This window comes from Primulina eburnea, chromosome 14 (genome assembly GCF_022965805.1).
Source record: "Primulina eburnea isolate SZY01 chromosome 14, ASM2296580v1, whole genome shotgun sequence".
Taxonomy (NCBI): domain Eukaryota; kingdom Viridiplantae; phylum Streptophyta; class Magnoliopsida; order Lamiales; family Gesneriaceae; genus Primulina; species Primulina eburnea.
In genome coordinates, this window is record NC_133114.1 from 31,487,063 (window position 1) to 31,509,013 (window position 21,951).

At 34.4% G+C, this 21,951-nt stretch overlaps 4 protein-coding genes across 4 annotated transcripts; 3 read left to right on the forward strand and 1 right to left on the reverse strand.

Moving 5' to 3' along the window:
• Positions 1-4,188: 4,188 nt before the first annotated feature.
• On the forward strand, positions 4,189-6,018 carry LOC140812769 (zinc transporter 1-like). Its single transcript, XM_073171127.1, has 3 exons — positions 4,189-5,097; positions 5,217-5,366; positions 5,593-6,018. The coding sequence occupies exons 1-3, from the start codon at positions 4,477-4,479 to the stop codon at positions 5,896-5,898; spliced, it is 1,077 nt and encodes a 358-aa protein (XP_073027228.1). The 5' UTR covers positions 4,189-4,476; the 3' UTR covers positions 5,899-6,018.
• Positions 6,019-11,597: 5,579 nt separating this feature from the next.
• Positions 11,598-13,915, reverse strand: LOC140812617 (uncharacterized). Its single transcript, XM_073170932.1, has 2 exons — positions 13,216-13,915; positions 11,598-12,784 (listed from the first exon to the last, which is right to left on the reverse strand). Exons 1-2 carry the CDS (start codon positions 13,288-13,290, stop codon positions 11,675-11,677), a joined length of 1,185 nt encoding a protein of 394 aa, XP_073027033.1. The 5' UTR covers positions 13,291-13,915; the 3' UTR covers positions 11,598-11,674.
• Positions 13,916-15,670: 1,755 nt separating this feature from the next.
• LOC140813067 (zinc transporter 1-like) lies at positions 15,671-17,661 on the forward strand. Its single transcript, XM_073171484.1, has 3 exons — positions 15,671-16,740; positions 16,860-17,009; positions 17,236-17,661. The coding sequence occupies exons 1-3, from the start codon at positions 16,120-16,122 to the stop codon at positions 17,539-17,541; spliced, it is 1,077 nt and encodes a 358-aa protein (XP_073027585.1). The 5' UTR covers positions 15,671-16,119; the 3' UTR covers positions 17,542-17,661.
• Positions 17,662-19,999: 2,338 nt separating this feature from the next.
• Positions 20,000-21,951, forward strand: LOC140813041 (myb family transcription factor IPN2-like). The gene is made up of 6 exons (XM_073171453.1): positions 20,000-20,395; positions 20,504-20,580; positions 20,765-20,822; positions 20,937-21,006; positions 21,091-21,133; positions 21,248-21,951. The coding sequence occupies exons 1-6, from the start codon at positions 20,227-20,229 to the stop codon at positions 21,863-21,865; spliced, it is 1,035 nt and encodes a 344-aa protein (XP_073027554.1). The 5' UTR covers positions 20,000-20,226; the 3' UTR covers positions 21,866-21,951.

Genomic DNA, 21,951 nt, shown 5'->3' on the forward strand with positions numbered 1-21,951 from the left:
AGAAAGTAACCTGATTTGAGATTCTTCACAGCGTGCGTGTTTTGCTAGAAGTGGAGTCCATGGTGGAGTGATTCCCATTGTACATCATGCAAGATAGATGATGGCAGACACACATAACATTGAAGGTTTGTAATTCAAGGCTTCATATTCAACTAAGCAAATCTCAATGAGGTACAAGGCCAGATTTTTAAACTGAAAAACAATGTTCAAGAGAGTAAAAGATAAAATAATCGATCACATTAACGCGATACTTCAACATGCACAGCAACCTAGATCATCATATCAACCGCACTCACAAATAATTGTTCCAATTTCTGCTTTCAGTTGATGCAGTTATGGATTAATACAAACCAATCCAATAGTTTTGGTGACATACCTTAGTATCTGCTTGAGCAGCCCTGATAAATCTTAGCATGAAAAAGTAAAGAGTTGGTTCGTTGAGGCGGAACTTCAATTTCCTCCACATTTTTCCTTCTCCTGCAATTCAGATGTGTAAACTTATATGTGGTTAAAAACCACTGCTTCTCGAAATATGGCCATATGGATCAATACTTAGAATGTGTTGGCAGTTTTCCACTGGGAATCCACAACTTTTGCACGAGCAATCAGTGGTTAAGTGCGAAAATGATTAACCCAAGTTGCTATAGAAGTCCATATATAGAGGTGGCTCCCGTCATGTAGCACTTTGCCCCGCAGGTTCAAGAGGTGGCTCCCATGCACGTAACACTTTGCCCCGCATAACATTTATTTCTCGGTGTTCCATGCCGGTGACTGGCTCTGATACCATTCTGTCACGCCCCGAGCCCGGGACAGAGCCTGCGTGACTGCACAATGGGCCCCTATAGCAACTACGTCGTATTCGTACTCGCTTTACGAAAATGATTAACCCAAGTTGCTATAGAAGTTCATTGTAAGCTATTATAAACTCATTTTAAATCTTTGATTTTTTCGATGTGGAACAAGGGTATCACAACAATAGCAATGGTATAACTACCATTTTAAGGATTTGATCTCGTGTAAGTCTCTGCTGAGATGCTTATTAAGTCAGCGACCTGTGATTAAAATTTTAAAAATAAATTTTAAAAACCAGTAACATTTTTATTTGAAAAAAATATTTTGCATAATTTAATGTATCCAGAAACTTTTTATTTAATTTGTACATTTTAATTTACTTATTATATTATGTAATTTGAAAATATATACCTCAACACAAATTAACGTTAAAAAAATGTAGATATGAGCGAGATATTATCTTGAAAAAATACTTCACTTAGAGTTATATATGATACTATATATTTATATATGTACACACACTCGCAGCGTATATGCATTTATATCTACAAATACAGGTAAAGTGTAGAACTAGATTGAGTAAATATATAAATCAAGAATTAGGGGGTGTATTGGTTATATACTTTAAATGACTTTTATGGAGTTTAAAAGTCTAGATGTATTCAAACTAGACTTTTATATAGTCCATAAAAGTTTAGTGGTATTCAATGTAAACTTTTGTAGAAATTTAAAAAGTCATGTGGTATTCAGACTTTTAAAAACTCTACAAAAGTCTATAGGTATTTAAAATGTCAATAGACTTTTAATAACTCTATGAAATTCTATTAAGTACAAGAATTATAGCCTAAAATACAACAATAAAATGTCAACAAAAATCTTTGATTCAACCTAAAGATTTGGATGTACATTTAATACAAACTTTCATTCTTTTCTCATCTATTTATTTTTTCTTTTATTTGTACTTTTTAAAAACTAAAATTTAATTTTTTTATTAATTATTATATAACATTTTATTTTAATTATTTTCTTTAATTTTAGTTAATATATCTTAAATTATTGTATAAGCAAATTCGTACCGATATTATACCAAAATTTTCGGTATACTGAACCAAAAAAACCTTACATTTTAAAAAAATTTATAATTTATTGTTTTAAAATATTATATATTTTAAACATTTTGTATATTTTTACGATATTTCGGTATATACCAAAATTTTCAAAGTGGATATTGTTACCGTACCGAAAAATTCGGTATTGTTACCGTACCGTACCGAAATCTTCGGTATACTTAAAATTCGGTAAATTCAATATTTTTTTGTTACGGTAATCTCAGTATAACGAAAATTCGGTATTTTTTCCCACCCCTAACAGGACTTGTATTGACATGTGCTATATTACACAATTTTCTTTGAAAGAAGTGTCAATTTAATGAATTTCAAATTGAACTAGATAATGAAGCTCAATTGTCTTCATCATCACAAGTTTATGAAGGTGACGACTTTGATCAGTTATTTATACTCAAAAAAAATAACGAGCAAATGCTAATGCATTGAGGGATATCATAGCTAATGGAGTGTAGAACGGTGTTGATCAAATTGTCAGTAATGATTAGATTTTTTTTATAAAAGACTACTCATTATTTTGAGTGTTCTTTTAATAAAATTTTATTATGAACTTATAAAAATATTATACATTAATATGTTGAATTGACATAAAGAATTGAAATTTTGATTTCAATAAATTGGATAATTCATTTGTCGTTTTTCACAAATTAAATTGATTTAACTTGTAAGTAAGTAAAATTCATTTACATTCATAAATAAAAATAATAATTTAAAATTGAAGAGGTTATCTATGTCCAATAATTATTTTTAAAAAAATTAATAAAAATAAATCACAATTATAAACTACAAAATTCACATAATTCTATGAAAAAGTTTACAAAAATCTACAAAAATCTTGAAAAAAGTCTATAAGAGTCTATAAAATTTGTTTTACAATTCTATGAGATTCCATAAAAGTCAATAAAAATCTATCAACTCCACAAAAGTCCATCATTTAAAAAAATCATTAAAAGTCTTTGAAAGTATAGAATGAATATAAATAACCACACGTGCGTGTATAATATAATACATGAATATTATTGTTTTTAGAAAATATAGATGAATGCATAAGATAAAATTTCTAGAACAACTTAGGAAAAAAAGAATGAGAATAAAAAGAAATAGAGATTATATCTCGGGACTAGACTCTGTTTAAGCTAAGCCTTGATCATGAAACTTCAATCAATTACAACTGCAAACAAATAAATCAAGATCTAGCCAAGAAAAACCGAGGCGTGACACCGAAAATAAATTAATTAGGCACAAATAAGACTAACTATAGAAAAAGGAAAAGAAAGTGCAGCAAACACTTAAAGAACCTAGGCTTTACTTGTAGACAAGCAAAAAGAAAGAAAAGGAAGGATGTAATTACGACATTATGAGGCTACTATGGATGTTTCACTTCGTAAAGTTGGGTGAAATCTACTCAATAAACCTTGTGCTAGGGATTTGCATGACAACATTTTGTCTCCATTCCCACAGTTGCATGTACATGGAATTATTACCTTTTGATGGTGTGTGCCTTTGGCCATATGATAGAATAATAAATGCTTTTCACGATTCCAATATTATATTATTTAGGAACAAACCTCCCCAATATTGTACGAGAAAGCCAATTAATTATATTTAATGATGAATCGATATTAATTATTTGTGTTTCGGTCGAAATGGTATTTAGACGACGATTTTTACAGAATTTAATTTTTTTATTGATCAATTATTAGGAGGAACGAGATTTTGAAAATTGGAGAAAATTTTAATAATAAATATAAATAATACTAAAAAGTTCGAATCCATCAACTGAGAAATACTTACAAAATTTAGTTATAAATAAAGAATTAAATTTGAAAATTCCTCTCAAACGAATAAAATTGGTGAAGATAAAGTGCACTGTTGCTTTGAGCTAGGAGATGGCCAATATCAAATAATTGGAATATTGAAATCTACAAGTGTCACACTAACCATGTGATGCACAGTCGAGGCTTGACCCTCATCCTTTCCATGTTCTATTTTATGAATAAGTAAATAGCATTATTTTACCTTTATTGATTCAATATCTGACTCTTAAAATGAAACGTGAAATATGATTTTATTATTTCAAATTTGACAAAAACTTGTATGAAACGGTCTCACGGGTCGTATTTGTGAGACGGATCTCTTATTTGGATCACCCATGAAAAAATATTACTTTTTATGCTAAGAGTATTACTTTTTATTGTGAATATGGATAGGGTTGACCCGTCTCATATATTATGATCCATGAGACGGTATCACATGAGACTCACTCTTCAAACAAAACGTTTATCTCTTGTACGGATACACGTACGTTGGTAACACCAAGACCGTTCAATGAGCACAAGGACTGACTAGATATGCTCATCCTTTGGTTTTTACACCGTTCGTAAATACTAAGAATGTTAAATTTGCTTGCAGCAGTTAGTTGACCATCAGTGCGTGCAGCCACATCAAGATTTGACAAAGCAAGCATTAACAAAGGCTCCCCTTTCTTCCTATAAAACACACAAGCTACATTCACCTCAAATTCAGTAACTTTTCTTCTATTTTCTCCCTTTGTTCCACCATGATTAAACTTCTCTATCATGGTGATAAGATTATGATTATATACTCCCTTGTCTTTGTTTTGATTCTCGAGAAAGTTTCTGGAGATTGCGAGTGTGGTAATGGAACTAAGCAAGGCAACAACAGTGAAGCTCTCAAGTACAAATTGTCGGCCGTCGCAGCAGTTCTTGCTGCAGGTGGGCTTGGAGTAAGCCTCCCACTTCTGGGCAAAAAATTTGCAGCTCTGAAACCCGAAAATGACGTATTCTTCATGATCAAGGCCTTCGCCGCTGGCGTAATCTTAGCAACTGGATTTATTCACATCCTTCCTGACGCATTCCGCAGCTTGACATCCCCTTGCCTTGACGAAAATCCATGGGGGAAATTTCCCTTTACCGGATTCGTGGCCATGATGGCTTCTATTGGAACATTGATGATAGATACGGTTGCAACCACCTTTTACAAGAAAGTGCATTTTAGCAAGGCCAAGCAAGTGAGTGTGGATGAAGAAGCTGCAGAGGACGATCACACAGGCCACGTACACGTACATACACATGCTACGCATGGCCACGCTCATGGAGCCGCCAGCCCCTCCCATGACACGAGTCTGTCAGATCTTATCCGACAGCGGATAATATCTCAAGTATTTCTATCACATCTTTATTTAATCTCTAGTTTCCTGGTCCAGGACATGTAGAAAGTGTTTCCAAGAGTGACACCTTTTTTTTTCTTTTTCTGGATCTTGGTTGGATGATCATGTAGGTTCTCGAGCTGGGAATTTTGGTGCATTCGGTAATAATCGGGATTTCACTGGGGGCATCAGTGAGCCCTGGTACAGTAAAGCCACTAATGGCTGCTCTGTCTTTCCACCAGTTCTTTGAAGGCATGGGTCTTGGTGGATGCATATCTCAGGTACTGCTTCCCCGTAAATATAGTACATGTTTTGGGAATCAATAACATTAAAATGTTGTCATGATGTTTCATCATTTCATATGCTTCCGATATGATTCCATCCTTTATTGCAACGATGCCACAAAAGTTATTCCAGTCTTCATCCCCTTTTCATTTATTCTTTTCAAAACCATCCTAAAGTCGCATGATTGAAATATCAGCAAGCTACCTTTTGGATGATGATCAGGCCAAATTCAAGTCTTTGAAAACGACGGTTATGGCCCTCTTTTTCTCCCTCACTACTCCACTGGGAATCGGGATCGGGATTGGAATTTCTCGAGTTTACAATGAGAACAGCACCAAGGCTCTCATTATTGAAGGGATTTTTAATTCAGCGTCATCTGGGATCTTGATTTACATGGCGCTTGTAGATCTGTTAGCAGCAGATTTTCTGAACCCAAAGTTGCAAAGCAATGTTAGGCTTCAGCTGGGGGCACATGTGTCACTTCTCTTAGGTGCTGGATGTATGTCTTTTCTGGCTAAATGGGCATGATTTCCTCCCAGTTCTACTGCCTGTGATGTGTACTTAATTTTATCGTAAGAATGGTACCTAAATTTGAACATTACATGTTTCTGTTGTTTCAAATGATTTGCAACTCTGTTACGACTCTTAGTAAGTTTCACTTTAGGCATCAGGTTGACATTCTATGCTATGGTCCCAATGAAACTACTATCAAATATTGAAGGACTAAGACAAACGAGCAATAGAATGGAAAAAAATGAACATAAAAAACATGAATCGCAAATCACAAAGCAGCACTGGTAGTTAAAAGTCTGATAAATGATTTACCTCCTCATGAGCAACAGAAATGCACATAGAAGAATGTACGCTAATACAACGGTTCATAAAGTATAAGGCTTCGCCTCTATGGACAGGCATATGGTTAATATCCTTGCTACAAGTTGTTACAATTGTTAATTTAAACCTCAGGCAACTAAGAAAGAATCTGACTTTAAATGACTGAATTGCCGGAAGCAATAAGTAACTCTGTGTGGTTAGGAACAGTTCCAGAGACATCAAGACTCCCTGTTGTTCACTAGCGGTTACAGAAATGTGAAGCACATGGATAAGAATGTCAGTTAATGACCATGATTTTACTAGACAAACACAACAAATCATCAACAACTTTCGCAACTACAATTGTGAGAATCTGAAATTCCAGCAGTAGCGGTAGATATCATAATATCAGCAGCAACTCATATTTCAGAAGATGACATTTTCCAGCAAACCAAAATCCAGCAGATTAGAATCCAGCACCAGAATAGCGAGAAAACAGCAGCAGTAGAAGAACGAGAAAGCAGCAGACAGTTACTGGTTCTACTCAGGACTTGTAACTGAAGCATTTAACATGGAATAAAGGATGGTAATGACAGATTATGGCCATTAATTGGAAGGCTAACAGTCAGATTTTGGTCTATAAATAGCACTCTCAAACACCTGAATTGGTTTACCAAAATCTTGAGATTTATCACTTGAATTTTCGAGCTAAGAGAGTGCTGATTTTCGAGCAGTAGAGAACCAGTAGCAAGAACAAGCAGATTTCAGACTCCAACCGAAATTCTTTAAGCAAATTACGGTAAGTGGGCTTATGTATAAATAACTTAAAATCCGTTTGATAATTCTGTTTTAAAGTTTGTTTCTGTATGTTAATTCTGATATATGTTTTGAAGCACTGAAACTCCCTAGTGAACTAATGGTAGGAATATATATTCTGCACATTTCTGAATTCTGATTCTGATTCTGATTCTGGCCTCACCCCTTAGAGGAGAGAACATATAGGGGACTGATATCAGTTTAGCCATGAAATTCACTAACGTGCTCAGTGCTTATTAATTCTGATTTCTGTTCTGAAACATGTAAATTCTGAATTTTGATTCTGTTATGAAAATACAAGTTTTCTGTACATTATTGTATTACTGTTTCTGTTGAAAACGAAAACTGGGAGTTATTCCCGCCCCCGCTTACTGAGTGACAACCATATCACTCACCCACCAAACCATTCCAGATAAGAACGATGAAGAAAGGCTAGAAGAAGAAGAGCAGATCCAGTTTTGGGGCTGGTGAAGAAGAGTGTTAATTCTCAGTCTTATTTATGTTGTTTTCCGCTGCATTTGTAGACATTGTTATGCCTGGTTTGTTTTACATTTCCGCTGTAAAACATTTACTATTTGAGTTGTATCAGACAATGAATATTCAGTATTATGAATAAAAGATTGGTTTCTGAAATTCTGTACTTCTGAGACTTGTTGTTTTCGAATATAAATTTGAGAGCAACGCCGGTGTCAACTAGCCCCCGTCCCGGGGCGTGACAACAATCTCTTTCAAAAAGGGGTAGGCGGTTTTCGAAGGGGTAAGGGTCTGACTTCAGGTGCTGAACTAGCCGATAGAGTTTGATGCATCAGAATGTCAAATTTTAACGTAGTCCCATTTAAAACATTATGCCGAACAATTTGGTTCTACCACTCTAAGCTCCCATTGTGCTCTTCCTGGCATCTTGTAAGATGAGGTAAAATTTTGCGACTACGTTAAATTCATTTGTTTTATAATTGAATGAGACTACGTTAAAATTCATTCAATTTAAAACTCAACACTCTTTTTTGCCAGCAAGGCCAAAACAGCTTTATATGTGTGCAGTTCAGGTCACAAACTAGTATTTGTCATGGTGTTAGAGAGCATCCACTTGCTCAGAAGCAGCATGCATCTCCAAGAGAGAGGACTAAGTCGATGGAGTTTTTCGGAAAACCAGCCTTTTCCATGTCTTAGAAGATGGAAATCGCTATCTCAAACTTCCCGGTTTAAGCATGTGTACGACGTAGTTATGTCTAAATCCAGTTTTTTTCATCTCGCCCGAGTCTCAGACATGGTTCCAGATTCCCTCGACCTAAAACTTTGCATTATCATGTATCCAAGTCTCCAGCTTAGCCGATTGTATCAGCTGGATCGAGGGACAAAAATCCAGGAAGTTGGTACTTGGTCGACAACTCTTTTCTTTCATCTTCTGGAAAATTCTTCATTGCAGGATCAAGGTCTGGTGATCATCACATTTCTCCGTCTTAGCCAGATACTGAAGCACCCTATTATTATGCACACCGAAGGAAGATGTCACATTCCACTGGAGAGTGGAGTCGCTTACAATTTCCTCACAATTATCGGAATTCCATCGAAATCTCTTTCATTCAACATATCAAATATTGAAAAAAATATTATATACTTGTTTTTTATATTTTGATACATCAATTAAATAATATACCAAATAATAATGAAAAAAAAGGTAACAAAAATTGCTGGTCTTGGCTAGGCTGCTAATATGGCAGCCCAGGGTGGTGCATATCAAATAATATTGCTGGTACATATATGGCAGCCCAGGCCCACTAATAATTTTGATATCAAATAATATACCAAATAATCCGAGGGTGGTACATATATGGCAGCCCAGGCCCACTAATATTGCTGGTCTTGGCTAGGCTGCTCATATTTAGATTCGATAATATTGTAATATCGAGAACACAACTTAACTTAGCTATTTGAGCACTGCTCCACCCATTCTCACACACTAGCTACTTTGCACATGCGGTGCGTGTGTGTAATTTTTTTATAATTATCGAGAGACTAAAGTAAAAATTTGATAAATTATCGAGGAAATAAAGTGCTATTTGAATTGTTGTAATTAAAAAAATAAAAAAAATGTTTTTTGAAATTAAAAATAAATTAAAACCAAAGTGTAATATTGATAGCACATAAAGACAAAATGGGAAAATCCAAAAACAGACCAAGACACTATTTTGTCTCTATTATAGAGATTCTTAATAATAGTAATAGATTAAACAGTTACAATAAAGTTTCAGTGTGGGCTCCACTCCTTTAGGTAACCTCCTTTTAATCACCAAATATATCTCAATTTTCAATAATTATAAACATAGAGGTTTTGGTGTGTGTGTGTATAATAATAATAATAATAATAATAATAATAATAATAATAATAATAATAATAATAAAGCTTGTGGTGGGTAATGTAATTTAATATCAAGTTAATTAATCTAGATAAAGAAATCTATATTAAATATCATTACAATTATTGCGATGCATGCATACGATTCAGTTTTCAAATTTGTAATTTTATCTCAAAAATTTCCAAATCAAGTTTAATGTATATATCTTGTAAAAGCTAGCATTGCTTTAGTCTAATGAAAGTACTTACACAAAACTTATATAAAATGGTTTTATTGGTCAATTTTGCCAAACATATATCTTATTTACTCATATCAATAAAAAAATATTAATTTTTATGTCAAAATATTACTTTCACTGTACACATGCATTGAACAACTCGTCTCACAGATAAAAATATGTGCGAAATATATAAGGATGCAATTAGAAAGATTATTTTTTTTTGAAAGCCATGGAGTTCTATAATAGAATCGTATTGTTTAGTGTGAAACAATATATCAATTCTTAAATCATCATCTTACTTTTACTCAGTAGTGATATAAATTAGAAATAAATTTCAAATTGTTGGGTCCTTGGATTTGTCAAACCCGTCCCAAACCCGCATGTTGCCATTATTGATTATGTTTTGGTTTTTGGTTTTTTTTTTTTGTCGAAATACTGGTGTGACACTTGAAAATACTGATGTGACATTGAAAAATGTTGATGTGTCTAACTCCATATTAACACTCATATAAAAAAGATCAAAAATCAGAACACAACTTAACTTAGCTATTATCCTTTTTAACCTAGGTTTCTAATTTCTATGCAATATAATTTCTTAATATATTTTCTTTTTCAAATTTTATAAATTCAATTATTAAATTAATAGTATATGTAATAAATAACGGGTAAAGATTCCATAATTTATAGAAACCAAAGAGGAGCAAATTCCAATAATCTTTCAAAGACAGTACATATTTAGATTGACTAATTTATGTGCAAAAGCTCATTTGACCATCTAGGACTTTGTACTTTTAAATAAAGGACTTCCGACTCTAATCAAAGGGCGATTTATATATATCTATTAACGTTAGTTTACGTTAGTCTTGTATTTTTTTCTCTCAAATATTATACTGATTTAAATATCGGAGTGAATTTGCCAGTTATTTTTTCTCTCACATGTTTTTTTGATACACTGTTATATTTTTTGACGGTTCGATTCGAGTCCATTGAAGAAATTGGTTCGTGATCATCGGTTAAGGTATTTTATTGGATGCGAATTTTTTTTAATTGCATCATATATCAATTTGATTACAACCATACAACAATTTTTAGTTCCTTCATAACTCGATGGTTCTCCAATTTTCAATTCTATGGACTACGAGTGTTCAAAACATTTCCCGTTTTTAAGACAAAAAGCTTATTAGTATCGTCTTTAGACTCAAGACGAGGCGATCTTGAAACTTCAAATGCCACAAGTTTCTCCAACATAATTTCCCATGTTTAAGGAAATCATTTTCAAGACACGTGGAGATAAAATTTGCTTTGATTTGTGCATTTGATTAGGCATTTTTCATGCATTCTTCTTCTATTAACATAAATCCCAAAGTGGCATTCTCCAATTCCTACTCCATTGAGATTGAAGCAGTTAACGCCAATTCACCGTGGATCAAAATGAGTTTAAAAGGAATAGGAATAACGACGAGATGGTAAAACAAAAAGATTAAGGATGCGCTGGTAATTTCAACTATTAATCCACATTACTATAGTTTCTTGATTTGTTTAACCCACCTCCAACCGAGGGTTGTTCTAATCATAAACATAAAACCAAGGATTGAAAAAAAAAATGCAATGGATATAGTAATCGTGAATACCAAACACAGCCAGTCTGTGTGATAATTTAAATTGTGTTTATACAAAAGAAAAAGCATAAAGTAGAAAATCACACGATGTGATAAATGGTATCTTTCTAAATCCAGGTTTCAAAAATAAAATATTTCATTGTATCTAAATATTTCTAAATTCATCAGCCAGAAATGAAGTAAGACCAAATGTCCCCCGTAAGACCAAATAACCAAGGGGTGAGTCTCATGTGAGACCGTCTCACGGATCATAATCTGTGAGACGGGTCAACCCTACCCATATTCACAATAAAAAGTAATACTCTTAGCATAAAAAGTAATATTTTTTCATTGGTGACCCAAATATGAAATCCGTCTCACAGATACGACCCGTGAGACCGTCTCACACAAGTTTTTGCCATAACCAAGTCCGTTAGAAGCTCATTACGCCGGGAAATAAGTAATGCGAATAACAAACAAGAAATTGATAGTTAAAATCCTCATTGCAACCAAATAAGACTCTTAACATGAGCTTTAATATTGTACGGTTCCTTACTGGGATCCAACTCGAACAAAGTAACCTCTTTTCTCTTGACATTGTAAGCCATACATATACTCTGATGACAAATTGGAGCACCGAAAACCAATAACTCCCTTTGTACTAACCAACCATAGGGAACTAAATTCCTCTGCGAATCAAAAAAGTCCTTGTATCTGGAAACCTGAATTCCCAAATCAAAGCTAAACGACTTGTTCCACACTCCAGTTTCCAGATTCATTTCCCAAACCTCCCACAAAAAATCATTGGCCTTACAAACATAGGTTAGATTATTTTCCATAGGTAAAAATTTTCCGTATATCAACCCTACTGGAGGATGAGAAAACTGGTGAATGGTTTCAGTCTCCATATTCAAAGTCAAAACAACAGCTTTGTCAATCCAGTGCACAAAGGCTCCAGTAGTCAATGGGAAACCACAAAGAGCTTTTCTAGTTGTGAGAGACAAGTGTTGGATATCAATATGCCTCCAAACTCGATCAACTCCAATAGTTAGCACTGCACATTGTACATTAGCACTAAACAAACGATCATAAGACGTCACCACTTTATACTCCATGGAAGGCACAACAAATGCAAAACCACAAAAATCTGCAAAGAATGATGGACTGAAAAATGGAGGAAGAGAGAGACGCTGCTTTGTCACGGGATTAACAACAATGAGAATATGCATGTTATTGACGTCAGTGGTCAACACCAAACCATTGCAGCTACTAGATACTAGATCGTTAAACCCAAAATCAAACTTAGATATCTCGAGACAACCTTGTCGCATTTCCACAAAAGTTTTTCTAAGAGAAACACAACCCTGAATTATCAGCCCACTATTTGAATCCCGAAGGTGATCGTAAATAAAATTTTGGGAATGGATCACGAGGTTCCAGTCTCGGCAAACATACCTCACAGCATCATGTAAAACTTGAGCTGGAAGATGTAAAAGAACTTTGGAAAATATTTCTTGAGGAAGATACTTTCTCCTTTGTCTCTTCTTTGCACACCTCTTGCAACAATGGTAAATGCAAGAGGTGATGGAGACACTGTTGAAACCAGTCACCTGCACAGTAACACAGAAGAAGTGAAACCACAACGGGATACATAAAACGATCCTCATTTGCTACTGAAATCTATTCAAAATGTAATGGCCAGTGTCATGCGAAAAAAGAATCACAAAGCCTCAACATATTGTACAAATAATTGGAGGAAAATTGCTAAGCAAAACAAAAACAAACACAAAAAAATCTACTGTTTGTCACTAAAACTAGACGCGCAAACACGACACCCAGAAACAGACCATATTTTTTCGATTATAAAAAATTGGCACAAAAGACTCAAAATTTGGCAAGATTAAAAAAAAAATTCCCATAAGTAGAGTAAGAGTAACATATTTTAAAAAACAGCAGAAAAGAGCAGTCCATGATAAAACAAATAGATGGTTCTTCTTTTTTTGAGATAATAGATGGATGAATCTTCAGTCTTCACTGTTACCTCAGTCTTGGGTTTCCGTAAGTCATTTCCATCAGAAGGCAAGTGATTCAACTGGGGATTCTGTTTATGCACCATGAATAGTGGTGAAGGGCTCTATGCCGATGCCATGGTGTCGATTGCCGGTGAAAATAATAGCCTCCTTTATTTGGACTTCTAGAATCAATAAATATAAATGGACGTATCAAATATCCCTAAGCCCATTGCCGTGAATTTGTGATGCGACTCCTCACAGCGCAAGCCCCGCTACCATCTAATCACCCCCAGATGCCCAAAAGTCACCACCTAAAGGCTAAAACAATACAAAATACACAATATCAAAGCAAACAATTATTCGTGAAAGGGGTGTGCTTGAGTCCAAAAGAAATACACAAAAGGCACGTGACATAAACTACACATAAGTTTGAAATTGAGCAAAATGACCTAACTTATCCAATAATACAATTATAACCCATTCTTAACCACAATAAGCAAGAACACATATAATTGAAGTCCAATGATCCATTTAGGACATTTATATCGAAATAAAATATAATCCAAAATTTCAAAAATAAGGTTCATCATCAAAATGCGGTCACCTGTATCTAGAACAACCCTAGACTAAGCTAATGAAATAATGAAGGAACCTTAAGATCCCGTATGAAATGAAATACTAACTACAACCAAAAAGCAGAGATGAGATCAAAAGGTAAAGGCATTCAAATCAACTCATATTATATTATATATAATCGCAAACCTGAAGCATAATTTGTCGGTTTCAAGCCTCGACTGTGTGCTCATTTCAGCCCATATTTGTCGGTTTAATTGGGCCGTAACAAGTGTAAATTACTTGATAATTTCATAAATAAGTAATTTTAGGTCAAATGTTCCTTATTAATACAGGCGAAGCCAGGCTTTCAAAATGGGGGGCTGAAAAAAAATAAATTTTAAAAACCAGTAACAGTTTTATTTGAAAAAGATATTTTGCATAATTTAATGTATCCAGATACTTTTTATTTAATTTGTACATTTTAATTTACTTATTATATTATGTAAATATATACCTCAACACAAATTATCTTTAAAAAATGTAGATATGAGCGGGATATTATTCTTGAAAAAAATACTTCAATTAGAGTTATATAAAATACTATATATTTATTATATATGTAGACATACACACACTCGCAGCGTATATGCATTCATATCTACAAATACATATAAAGTGCATAACTAGATTGAGTAAATATATAAATCAAGAATAAAACAAATAACTACACGTGCGTGTATAATATAATACATTAATTTTATTTTTTTTAGAAAATATAGACGAATGCATAAGATAACATTTATAGCATTAACAACTTAGGAAAAAAAAGAAGGAGAATAAAAAGAAATAGAGATTATATGGAATGAAAGTTGATGTTAGTGGAAAGTTAAAAATTAGTGAAGTAAAAAATTTGAAAAAAGATATATATTTTTGACAATTTTTCCCATAAATTGTTAGTTAATAATAATTATGTTAAGGACTATATATGGAAACAATTTATATTTATCTCGGGACTAGACTCCGTTTAAGCTAGGCCTTGATCACGAAACTTCAATCAATTACAACTCCAAACAAATAAATCAAGATCTGTAACATGCACCAAAAGTAATTAATTAGGCATAAATAAGACAACTATAGAAAAAGGAAAAGAAAGTGCAGCAAACACTAAAGAACCTAGGCTTTACTTGTAGACAAGCAAAAATAAAAGTAAAGGAAGGATGTAATTACGACATTATGAGGCTACTATGGATGTTTCACTTCGTAAAGTTGGGTGAAATCTACTCAATAAACCTTGTGCTAGGGATTTGCATGACAACATTTCGTCTCCATTCCCACAGTTGCATGTACATGGAATTATTACCTTTTGATGGTGTGTGCCCTTTGCCATATGATAGAATAATAAATGCTTTTCACGATTCCAATATTATATTACTTAGGAACAAACCTCCCCAATATTGTACGAGAAAGCCAATTAATTATATTTAATGATGAATCGATATTAATTATTTGTGTTTCGGTCGAAATGGTATTTAGACGACGATTTTTACAGAATTTAATTTTTTTATTGATCAATTATTAGGAGGAACAAGATTTTGAAAATTGGAGAAAATTTTAATAATAAATAATACAAAAAATTCGAATCCATCAGCTGAGAAATACCTGCAAAATTTAGCTTAAAATTTTTATAAATAAAGAATTAAATTTGAAAATTCCTCTAGAACGAATAAAATCGGGACAAAAACTTGTGTGAGACGATCTCACGGGTCGTATTTTGTGAGACAAATTTTTATTTTGGTCATCTATAAAAAAATATTATTTTTAATTCTAAGAATATTATTTTTATTGTGAATATCGGTAGAGTGAAGATAAAGTGCGCCGTTGCTTTGAGTTAGGAGATGGCCAATATCAAATAATTGGAATATTGAAATCTACAAGTGTCACACTAACCATGTGATGCACAGTCAAGCCTTGACCCTCATATATCCTCCCCATGTTCTATTTTATGAATAAGTAAATAGCATTATTTTACCTTTATTGATTCAATATCTGACTTTTAAAATAAAACGTGAAATATTATTTATTATTTCAAATAAAACGTTTATCTCTTGTACGGATGAACGTACGTTGGTAACACCAAGACCGTTCAATGAGCACAAGGACTGACTAGATATGCTCATCCTTTGGTTTTTACACCGTTCGTAAATACTAAGAATGTTAAATTTGCTTGTAGCAGTTAGTTGACCATCAGTGCGTGCAGCCACATCAAGATTTGACAAAGCAAGCATTAACAAAGGCTCCCCTTTCTTCCTATAAAACACACAAGCTACATTCACCTCAAATTCAGTAACTTTTCTTCTATTTTCTCCCTTTGTTCCACCATGATTAAACTTCTCTATCATGGTCATAAAATTATGATTATATACTCCCTTGTCTTTGTTTTGATCCTCGAAAAAGTTTCTGGAGATTGCGAGTGTGGTAATGGAACTAAGCAAGGCAACAACAGTGAAGCTCTCAAGTACAAATTGTCGGCCGTCGCAGCAGTTCTTGCTGCAGGTGGGCTTGGAGTAAGCCTCCCACTTTTGGGCAAAAAACTTGCAGCTCTAAAACCCGAAAATGACGTATTCTTCATGATCAAGGCCTTCGCCGCTGGCGTAATCTTAGCAACTGGATTCATTCACATCCTTCCTGACGCATTCCGCAGCTTGACATCCTCTTGCCTTGACGAAAATCCATGGGGGAAATTTCCCTTTACCGGATTCGTGGCCATGATGGCTTCTATTGGAACATTGATGATAGATACGGTTGCAACCACCTTTTACAAGAAAGTGCATTTTAGCAAGGCCAAGCAAGTGAGTGTGGATGAAGAAGCTGCAGAGGATGATCACACAGGCCACGTACACGTACATACACATGCTACGCATGGCCACGCTCATGGAGCCGCCAGCCCCTCCCATGACACGAGTCTGTCAGATCTTATCCGACAGCGGATTATATCTCAAGTATTTCTATCACATCTTTATTTAATCTCTAGTTTCCTGGTCCAGGACATGTAGAAAGTGTTTCCAAGAGTGACACCTTTTTTTTTCTTTTTCTGGATCTTGGTTGGATGATCATGTAGGTTCTCGAGCTGGGAATTTTGGTGCATTCGGTAATAATCGGGATTTCACTGGGGGCATCAGTGAGCCCTGGTACAGTAAAGCCACTAATGGCTGCTCTGTCTTTCCACCAGTTCTTTGAAGGCATGGGTCTTGGTGGATGCATATCTCAGGTACTGCTTCCCCGTAAATATAGTACATGTTTTGGGAATCAATAACATTAAAATGTTGTCATGATGTTTCATCATTTCATATGCTTCCGATATGATTCCATCCTTTATTGCAACGATGCCACAAAAGTTATTCCAGTCTTCATCCCCTTTTCATTTATTCTTTTCAAAACCATCCTAAAGTCGCATGATTGAAATATCAGCAAGCTACCTTTTGGATGATGATCAGGCCAAATTCAAGTCTTTGAAAACGACGGTTATGGCCCTCTTTTTCTCCCTCACTACTCCACTGGGAATCGGGATCGGGATTGGAATTTCTCGAGTTTACAATGAGAACAGCACCAAGGCTCTCATTATTGAAGGGATTTTTAATTCAGCGTCATCTGGGATCTTGATTTACATGGCGCTTGTAGATCTGTTAGCAGCAGATTTTCTGAACCCAAAGTTGCAAAGCAATGTTAGGCTTCAGCTGGGGGCACATGTGTCACTTCTCTTAGGTGCTGGATGTATGTCTTTTCTGGCTAAATGGGCATGATTTCCTCCCAGTTCTACTGCCTGTGATGTGTACTTAATTTTATCGTAAGAATGGTACCTAAATTTGAACATTACATGTTTCTGTTGTTTCAAATGATTTGCAACTCTGTTACGACTCTTAGTAAGTTTCACTTTAGGCATCAGGTTGACATTCTATGCTATGGTCCCAATGAAACTACTATCAAATATTGAAGGACTAAGACAAACGAGCAATAGAATGGAAAAAAATGAACATAAAAAAACATGAATCGCAAATCACAAAGCAGCACTGGTAGTTAAAAGTCTGATAAATGATTTACCTCCTCATGAGCAACAGAAATGCACATAGAAGAATGTACGCTAATACAACGGTTCATAAAGTACAAGGCTTCGCCTCTATGGACAGGGATATGGTTAATATCCTTGCTACAAGTTGTTACAATTATTAATTTCCTAATATTTGTTTTATAATTGAATGAGACTACGTTAAAATTTATTCAATTTATAACTCATCTCGCCATAGTTATGTCTAAATCCAGTTTTTTTTCATCTCGCCCAAGTCTCAGAACATGGTTCCAGATTCCCTCGACCTAAAACTTTGCATTTTCATGTATCCAAGTCTCCAGCCTAGCCGATTGTATCAGCTGGATCGAGCGACAAAAATCCAGGAAGTTGGTACTTGGTCGACAACTATTTTCTTTCATCTTCTGGAAAAAGCTTCATGGCAGGATCAAGGTCTGGTTTCATCACATTTCTCCGTCTTAGCCAGATACTGAAGCACCCTATTATTATGCACACCGAAGGAAGATGTCACATTCCACTGGAGAGTGGAATCGCTTACAATTTCCCCACAATTATCGGAATTCCGTCGAGATCTCTTTCATTCAACATATCAAATATTGAAAAAAAATGTTATATACTTATTTTTTATATTTTGATATCAATTAAATAATATACCAAATAATAATGAAAAAAATTGCTGGTCTTGGCTAGGCTGCTAATATGGCAGCCCAAGGTGGTACATCTCAAATGTACATATATGGCAGCCCAGGCCACTAATATTGCTGGTTCATATATGGCAGCCCAGGCCCACTAATAATTTTGATATCAAATAATATACCAAATAATCCGAGGGTGGCACATATATGGCAGCCCAGGCCCACTAATATTGCTGGTCTTGGCTAGGCTGCTCATATTTAGATTCGATAATATTGTAAGTTTAAAAAAAAAGTTGCTACAAAACATAAAAAATAGTACATACCCATTTCGAATTTAATGTAAAAAAATCATTCAGGAAAATCTTATATATATGTCATTTTGATTTTGTAGAACATTCATAATAAATCAAATGTTTATAATATTTATAAATATTGTGTCACGTGTGTGCCCTGACCAACTAGGTTTTTGAATGAATTTTGAATACCTGGAGTCTTGATCTTGAAGGCCTCCACGTTTTTAGACTTTTGAGATAAAAAGAAGCCCATGAAAATCAAATGGTCCTGCACGAATCAGATTCCCAATAAGATTAGAAACCGAGTTGACTCACACACTGTCTTCCCCATAAGACAAAAATTCACAAAATTTGGGTCTCTGCATATGATTTAAAATTACACTTACTTGGAAGAATAAATATGGTCCCGCTTATTGAACTCAAAGGAGGAGGAATAAATTCTAGAAAGCATATTAAGATGCTTAATATTCAAGCAAGCGTTCCCATATATTCTATCCAACCCGCGCTTTTTAAATATTTATTTTGTTTACTATATAATATGATTTTAAAGCCTAAATGAGTCACTAAAAGTTAAACCTCAACTTTTGATGCGTACGCTTTTATATATAATAATAATAATGGGGCATAATTATTTAATTCAGATTAAATAAATAAACCGCGAATGTCTGGTTTCGAACTCAGGTGATAGTGAAAGATTACCTCGGATTTCAATCTATGTTAATTGCGTTAATGTTGCAATAGGTAAATGAAGCTATAGTTGTGAATTCTGTTTGTCTGTCTGCGTGATAGAAAGTGAAGGGGCATGCAATCTTCTATCCCACAAAAGCACTGGAGATATTTAATTTAACTCCCCAAGCTTTAGAACTAAAAAGGAGAATAGCTATAGATTTATTATTTGCTTTGCGCATTCATGTTCAGACCCTACTTAGCTACGCTTAAATTTTAATTATATGGTAATCAAATGTTAAATGATTCGTATTTATTTCAATTTAAATAACATATGCGATTTCAATCATTTAAAAGTAACGCATAATACATCAAAATTTAGCATGGGCATGTTAATCTATCTTATACAATTTTTGGCACAAAATTTCTCAATATGATCAATTTTATGATAATAACACAAAAAGCAAAGTATCTATTCTTTGTGTGTATTTAATTTTTTGGTGTTAAGAAATTTAGAGATTTTTTTTAAAAAAATTAATATATGGATACATATAATATAAAATCTAAAGGAAGTAATGAGTCGCAATTCTTGACTAAAGGTGACTTGAAAATAGCACAAATTAAAGACCGGTTTTCTTTACTTTTATCTTTTATTTAATTTCATTAGGGTTAATTTACATACCTGTGTCTATTTTCATTCTATTAATTAGAGAAAAACCGCATCCTGTTTTCTATGCGCACAGCATTTGTACTTGAATATCTTCTTATTCGATAGCAGTAGTGAGAGAGAGTAGAGAGAGGAACAGAATCATGTTCCATGCCAAGAAACCTTCAAGTATGAATCCTCACGAGCACTCCATGTGTGTTCAAGGAGATTCGGGCCTTGTTCTTACTACTGATCCAAAGCCTCGGCTCCGGTGGACTGTGGAACTTCATGAACGATTCGTGGATGCTGTTACTCAACTCGGAGGCCCTGATAGTATGTATCTTTAGTATATAGACATGTTTGTACGTCATATTTATCATTTTCAATGATCTGTTGTTGTAAATCCATGTTCTTGGTTCTGTAATTTAATTTGTGATTTAGAGGCAACGCCAAAGACTATTATGAGAGTTATGGGGGTCAAGGGTTTGACGCTATATCATCTAAAGAGCCATCTTCAGGTTTTTTTTTTTTATCTATCATGGGCTATATATATATCATCTCTTTCTTTTTTTCGTGCATAATCCTGATCAGTTTTTATATAGAACACGAGAGTTTCATGATCGACTCATCTTCACGAGTCGCGGAGCTAATTTCTGTGTGTAGTTCTGATTTATAATTTATTTCATGCTTCTGTATTTTTAGAAATTCAGGCTTGGAAAACAGCCTCACAAAGAATTTAGTGATCATTCAATGAAGGATGGTAAGATTTATCAGTTAATAGAGTATGCATGCCATACAGTACCATTTTTTTATTTTTGATCAATCTACCCTTTTGATAAGGAATATTAATTATTAAATAATTTAATTGTTGCAGCTTCATCTTTAGAACTCCAACGAAACAACATTGCATCATCATCTGGAATGCTTGGACGTAACATGAATGAGTACGTTGTGTTTCATTATCTTCATGGTTTGGAACTTTAATGAGTTGTATGTATAATCACTTATCTTATAATTGACCCGATTAGCATGCAAATGGAGGTGAACAGAAGGCTCCATGAACAATTAGAGGTAAACAGCTTCTGAAAAACCATTGCAGTATATATTTTTCTAAATCTAGTTATATGTAGTGTATATATATGCATATTTAGTGAAAATAAATAAATATTCATATAAATTTTATAGGTGCAAAGACATCTTCAACTGAGAATTGAGGCTCAAGGGAAATACATGCAGGCCATTCTTGAGAAAGCATGTCAAACTCTGGCAGGTGAAAACATGGTGGCCGCTGCTTCCGCGAGCTACAACAAGCCCAATATTAACCCTGAGGTTTCCGTCATGAATTTCCCGTCTCTTCAAGATCTCAACATTTATGGAAGTAGTGATCAACTTCATCATCAAACCATGGAGAGATCATCGTCCATGGGTTCATTCATGCGGAGCAACAGCAACGACAATTTCTTAACAAGAACGAAGTCAAATCCATACAACAACACTGGTAAAAGCACTTTTATTTGGGCCGATGATTTGAGGCCGCTTCAGGAATTGGGTACAGCTGCTGCATCATGCAATATCGATGATCACCAAATTCAGATTGCTCCATTGTCGATTGAGAGAGGCTGCGAAATTGATTCAGCGGTAGAGGATTTTTATGAAGAGACGCTCGTTTTGTCCAGAGAACACGAGGCATTGAGGGAGAAGAAGTTCGATGTGGTGAAGCTCGAACGGCAGTCTCGCCGGATGAACCCCCAGGCCATCAGTACCGGCGGAGTTACTCATGACCGGAACTCGCCTTTCCGATGATTAATTAGGGGATTTAATCATTTCTGTTATACTGAAAATTTTAATTTCTTTTAAATTAATTAGTCATAATTAAGTACTTTATTATA

Excerpts from the sequence above, each read along its gene's own strand:
- LOC140812769 (XM_073171127.1), top strand. The coding sequence starts at position 4,477 with ATGATTAAACTTCTCTATCATGGTGATAAGATTATGATTATATACTCC. Across the intron at positions 5,098-5,216 it reads GACAGCGGATAATATCTCAA|GTTCTCGAGCTGGGAATTTT; the intron begins GTATTTCTATCA and ends ATGATCATGTAG. Across the intron at positions 5,367-5,592 it reads TTGGTGGATGCATATCTCAG|GCCAAATTCAAGTCTTTGAA; the intron begins GTACTGCTTCCC and ends GATGATGATCAG.
- LOC140812617 (XM_073170932.1), bottom strand. The coding sequence starts at position 13,290 with ATGGTGCATAAACAGAATCCCCAGTTGAATCACTTGCCTTCTGATGGA. Across the intron at positions 12,785-13,215 it reads TACGGAAACCCAAGACTGAG|GTGACTGGTTTCAACAGTGT; the intron begins GTAACAGTGAAG and ends GTTACTGTGCAG.
- LOC140813067 (XM_073171484.1), top strand. The coding sequence starts at position 16,120 with ATGATTAAACTTCTCTATCATGGTCATAAAATTATGATTATATACTCC. Across the intron at positions 16,741-16,859 it reads GACAGCGGATTATATCTCAA|GTTCTCGAGCTGGGAATTTT; the intron begins GTATTTCTATCA and ends ATGATCATGTAG. Across the intron at positions 17,010-17,235 it reads TTGGTGGATGCATATCTCAG|GCCAAATTCAAGTCTTTGAA; the intron begins GTACTGCTTCCC and ends GATGATGATCAG.
- LOC140813041 (XM_073171453.1), top strand. The coding sequence starts at position 20,227 with ATGTTCCATGCCAAGAAACCTTCAAGTATGAATCCTCACGAGCACTCC. Across the intron at positions 20,823-20,936 it reads TGATCATTCAATGAAGGATG|CTTCATCTTTAGAACTCCAA; the intron begins GTAAGATTTATC and ends TAATTGTTGCAG. Across the intron at positions 21,007-21,090 it reads CTTGGACGTAACATGAATGA|CATGCAAATGGAGGTGAACA; the intron begins GTACGTTGTGTT and ends TGACCCGATTAG.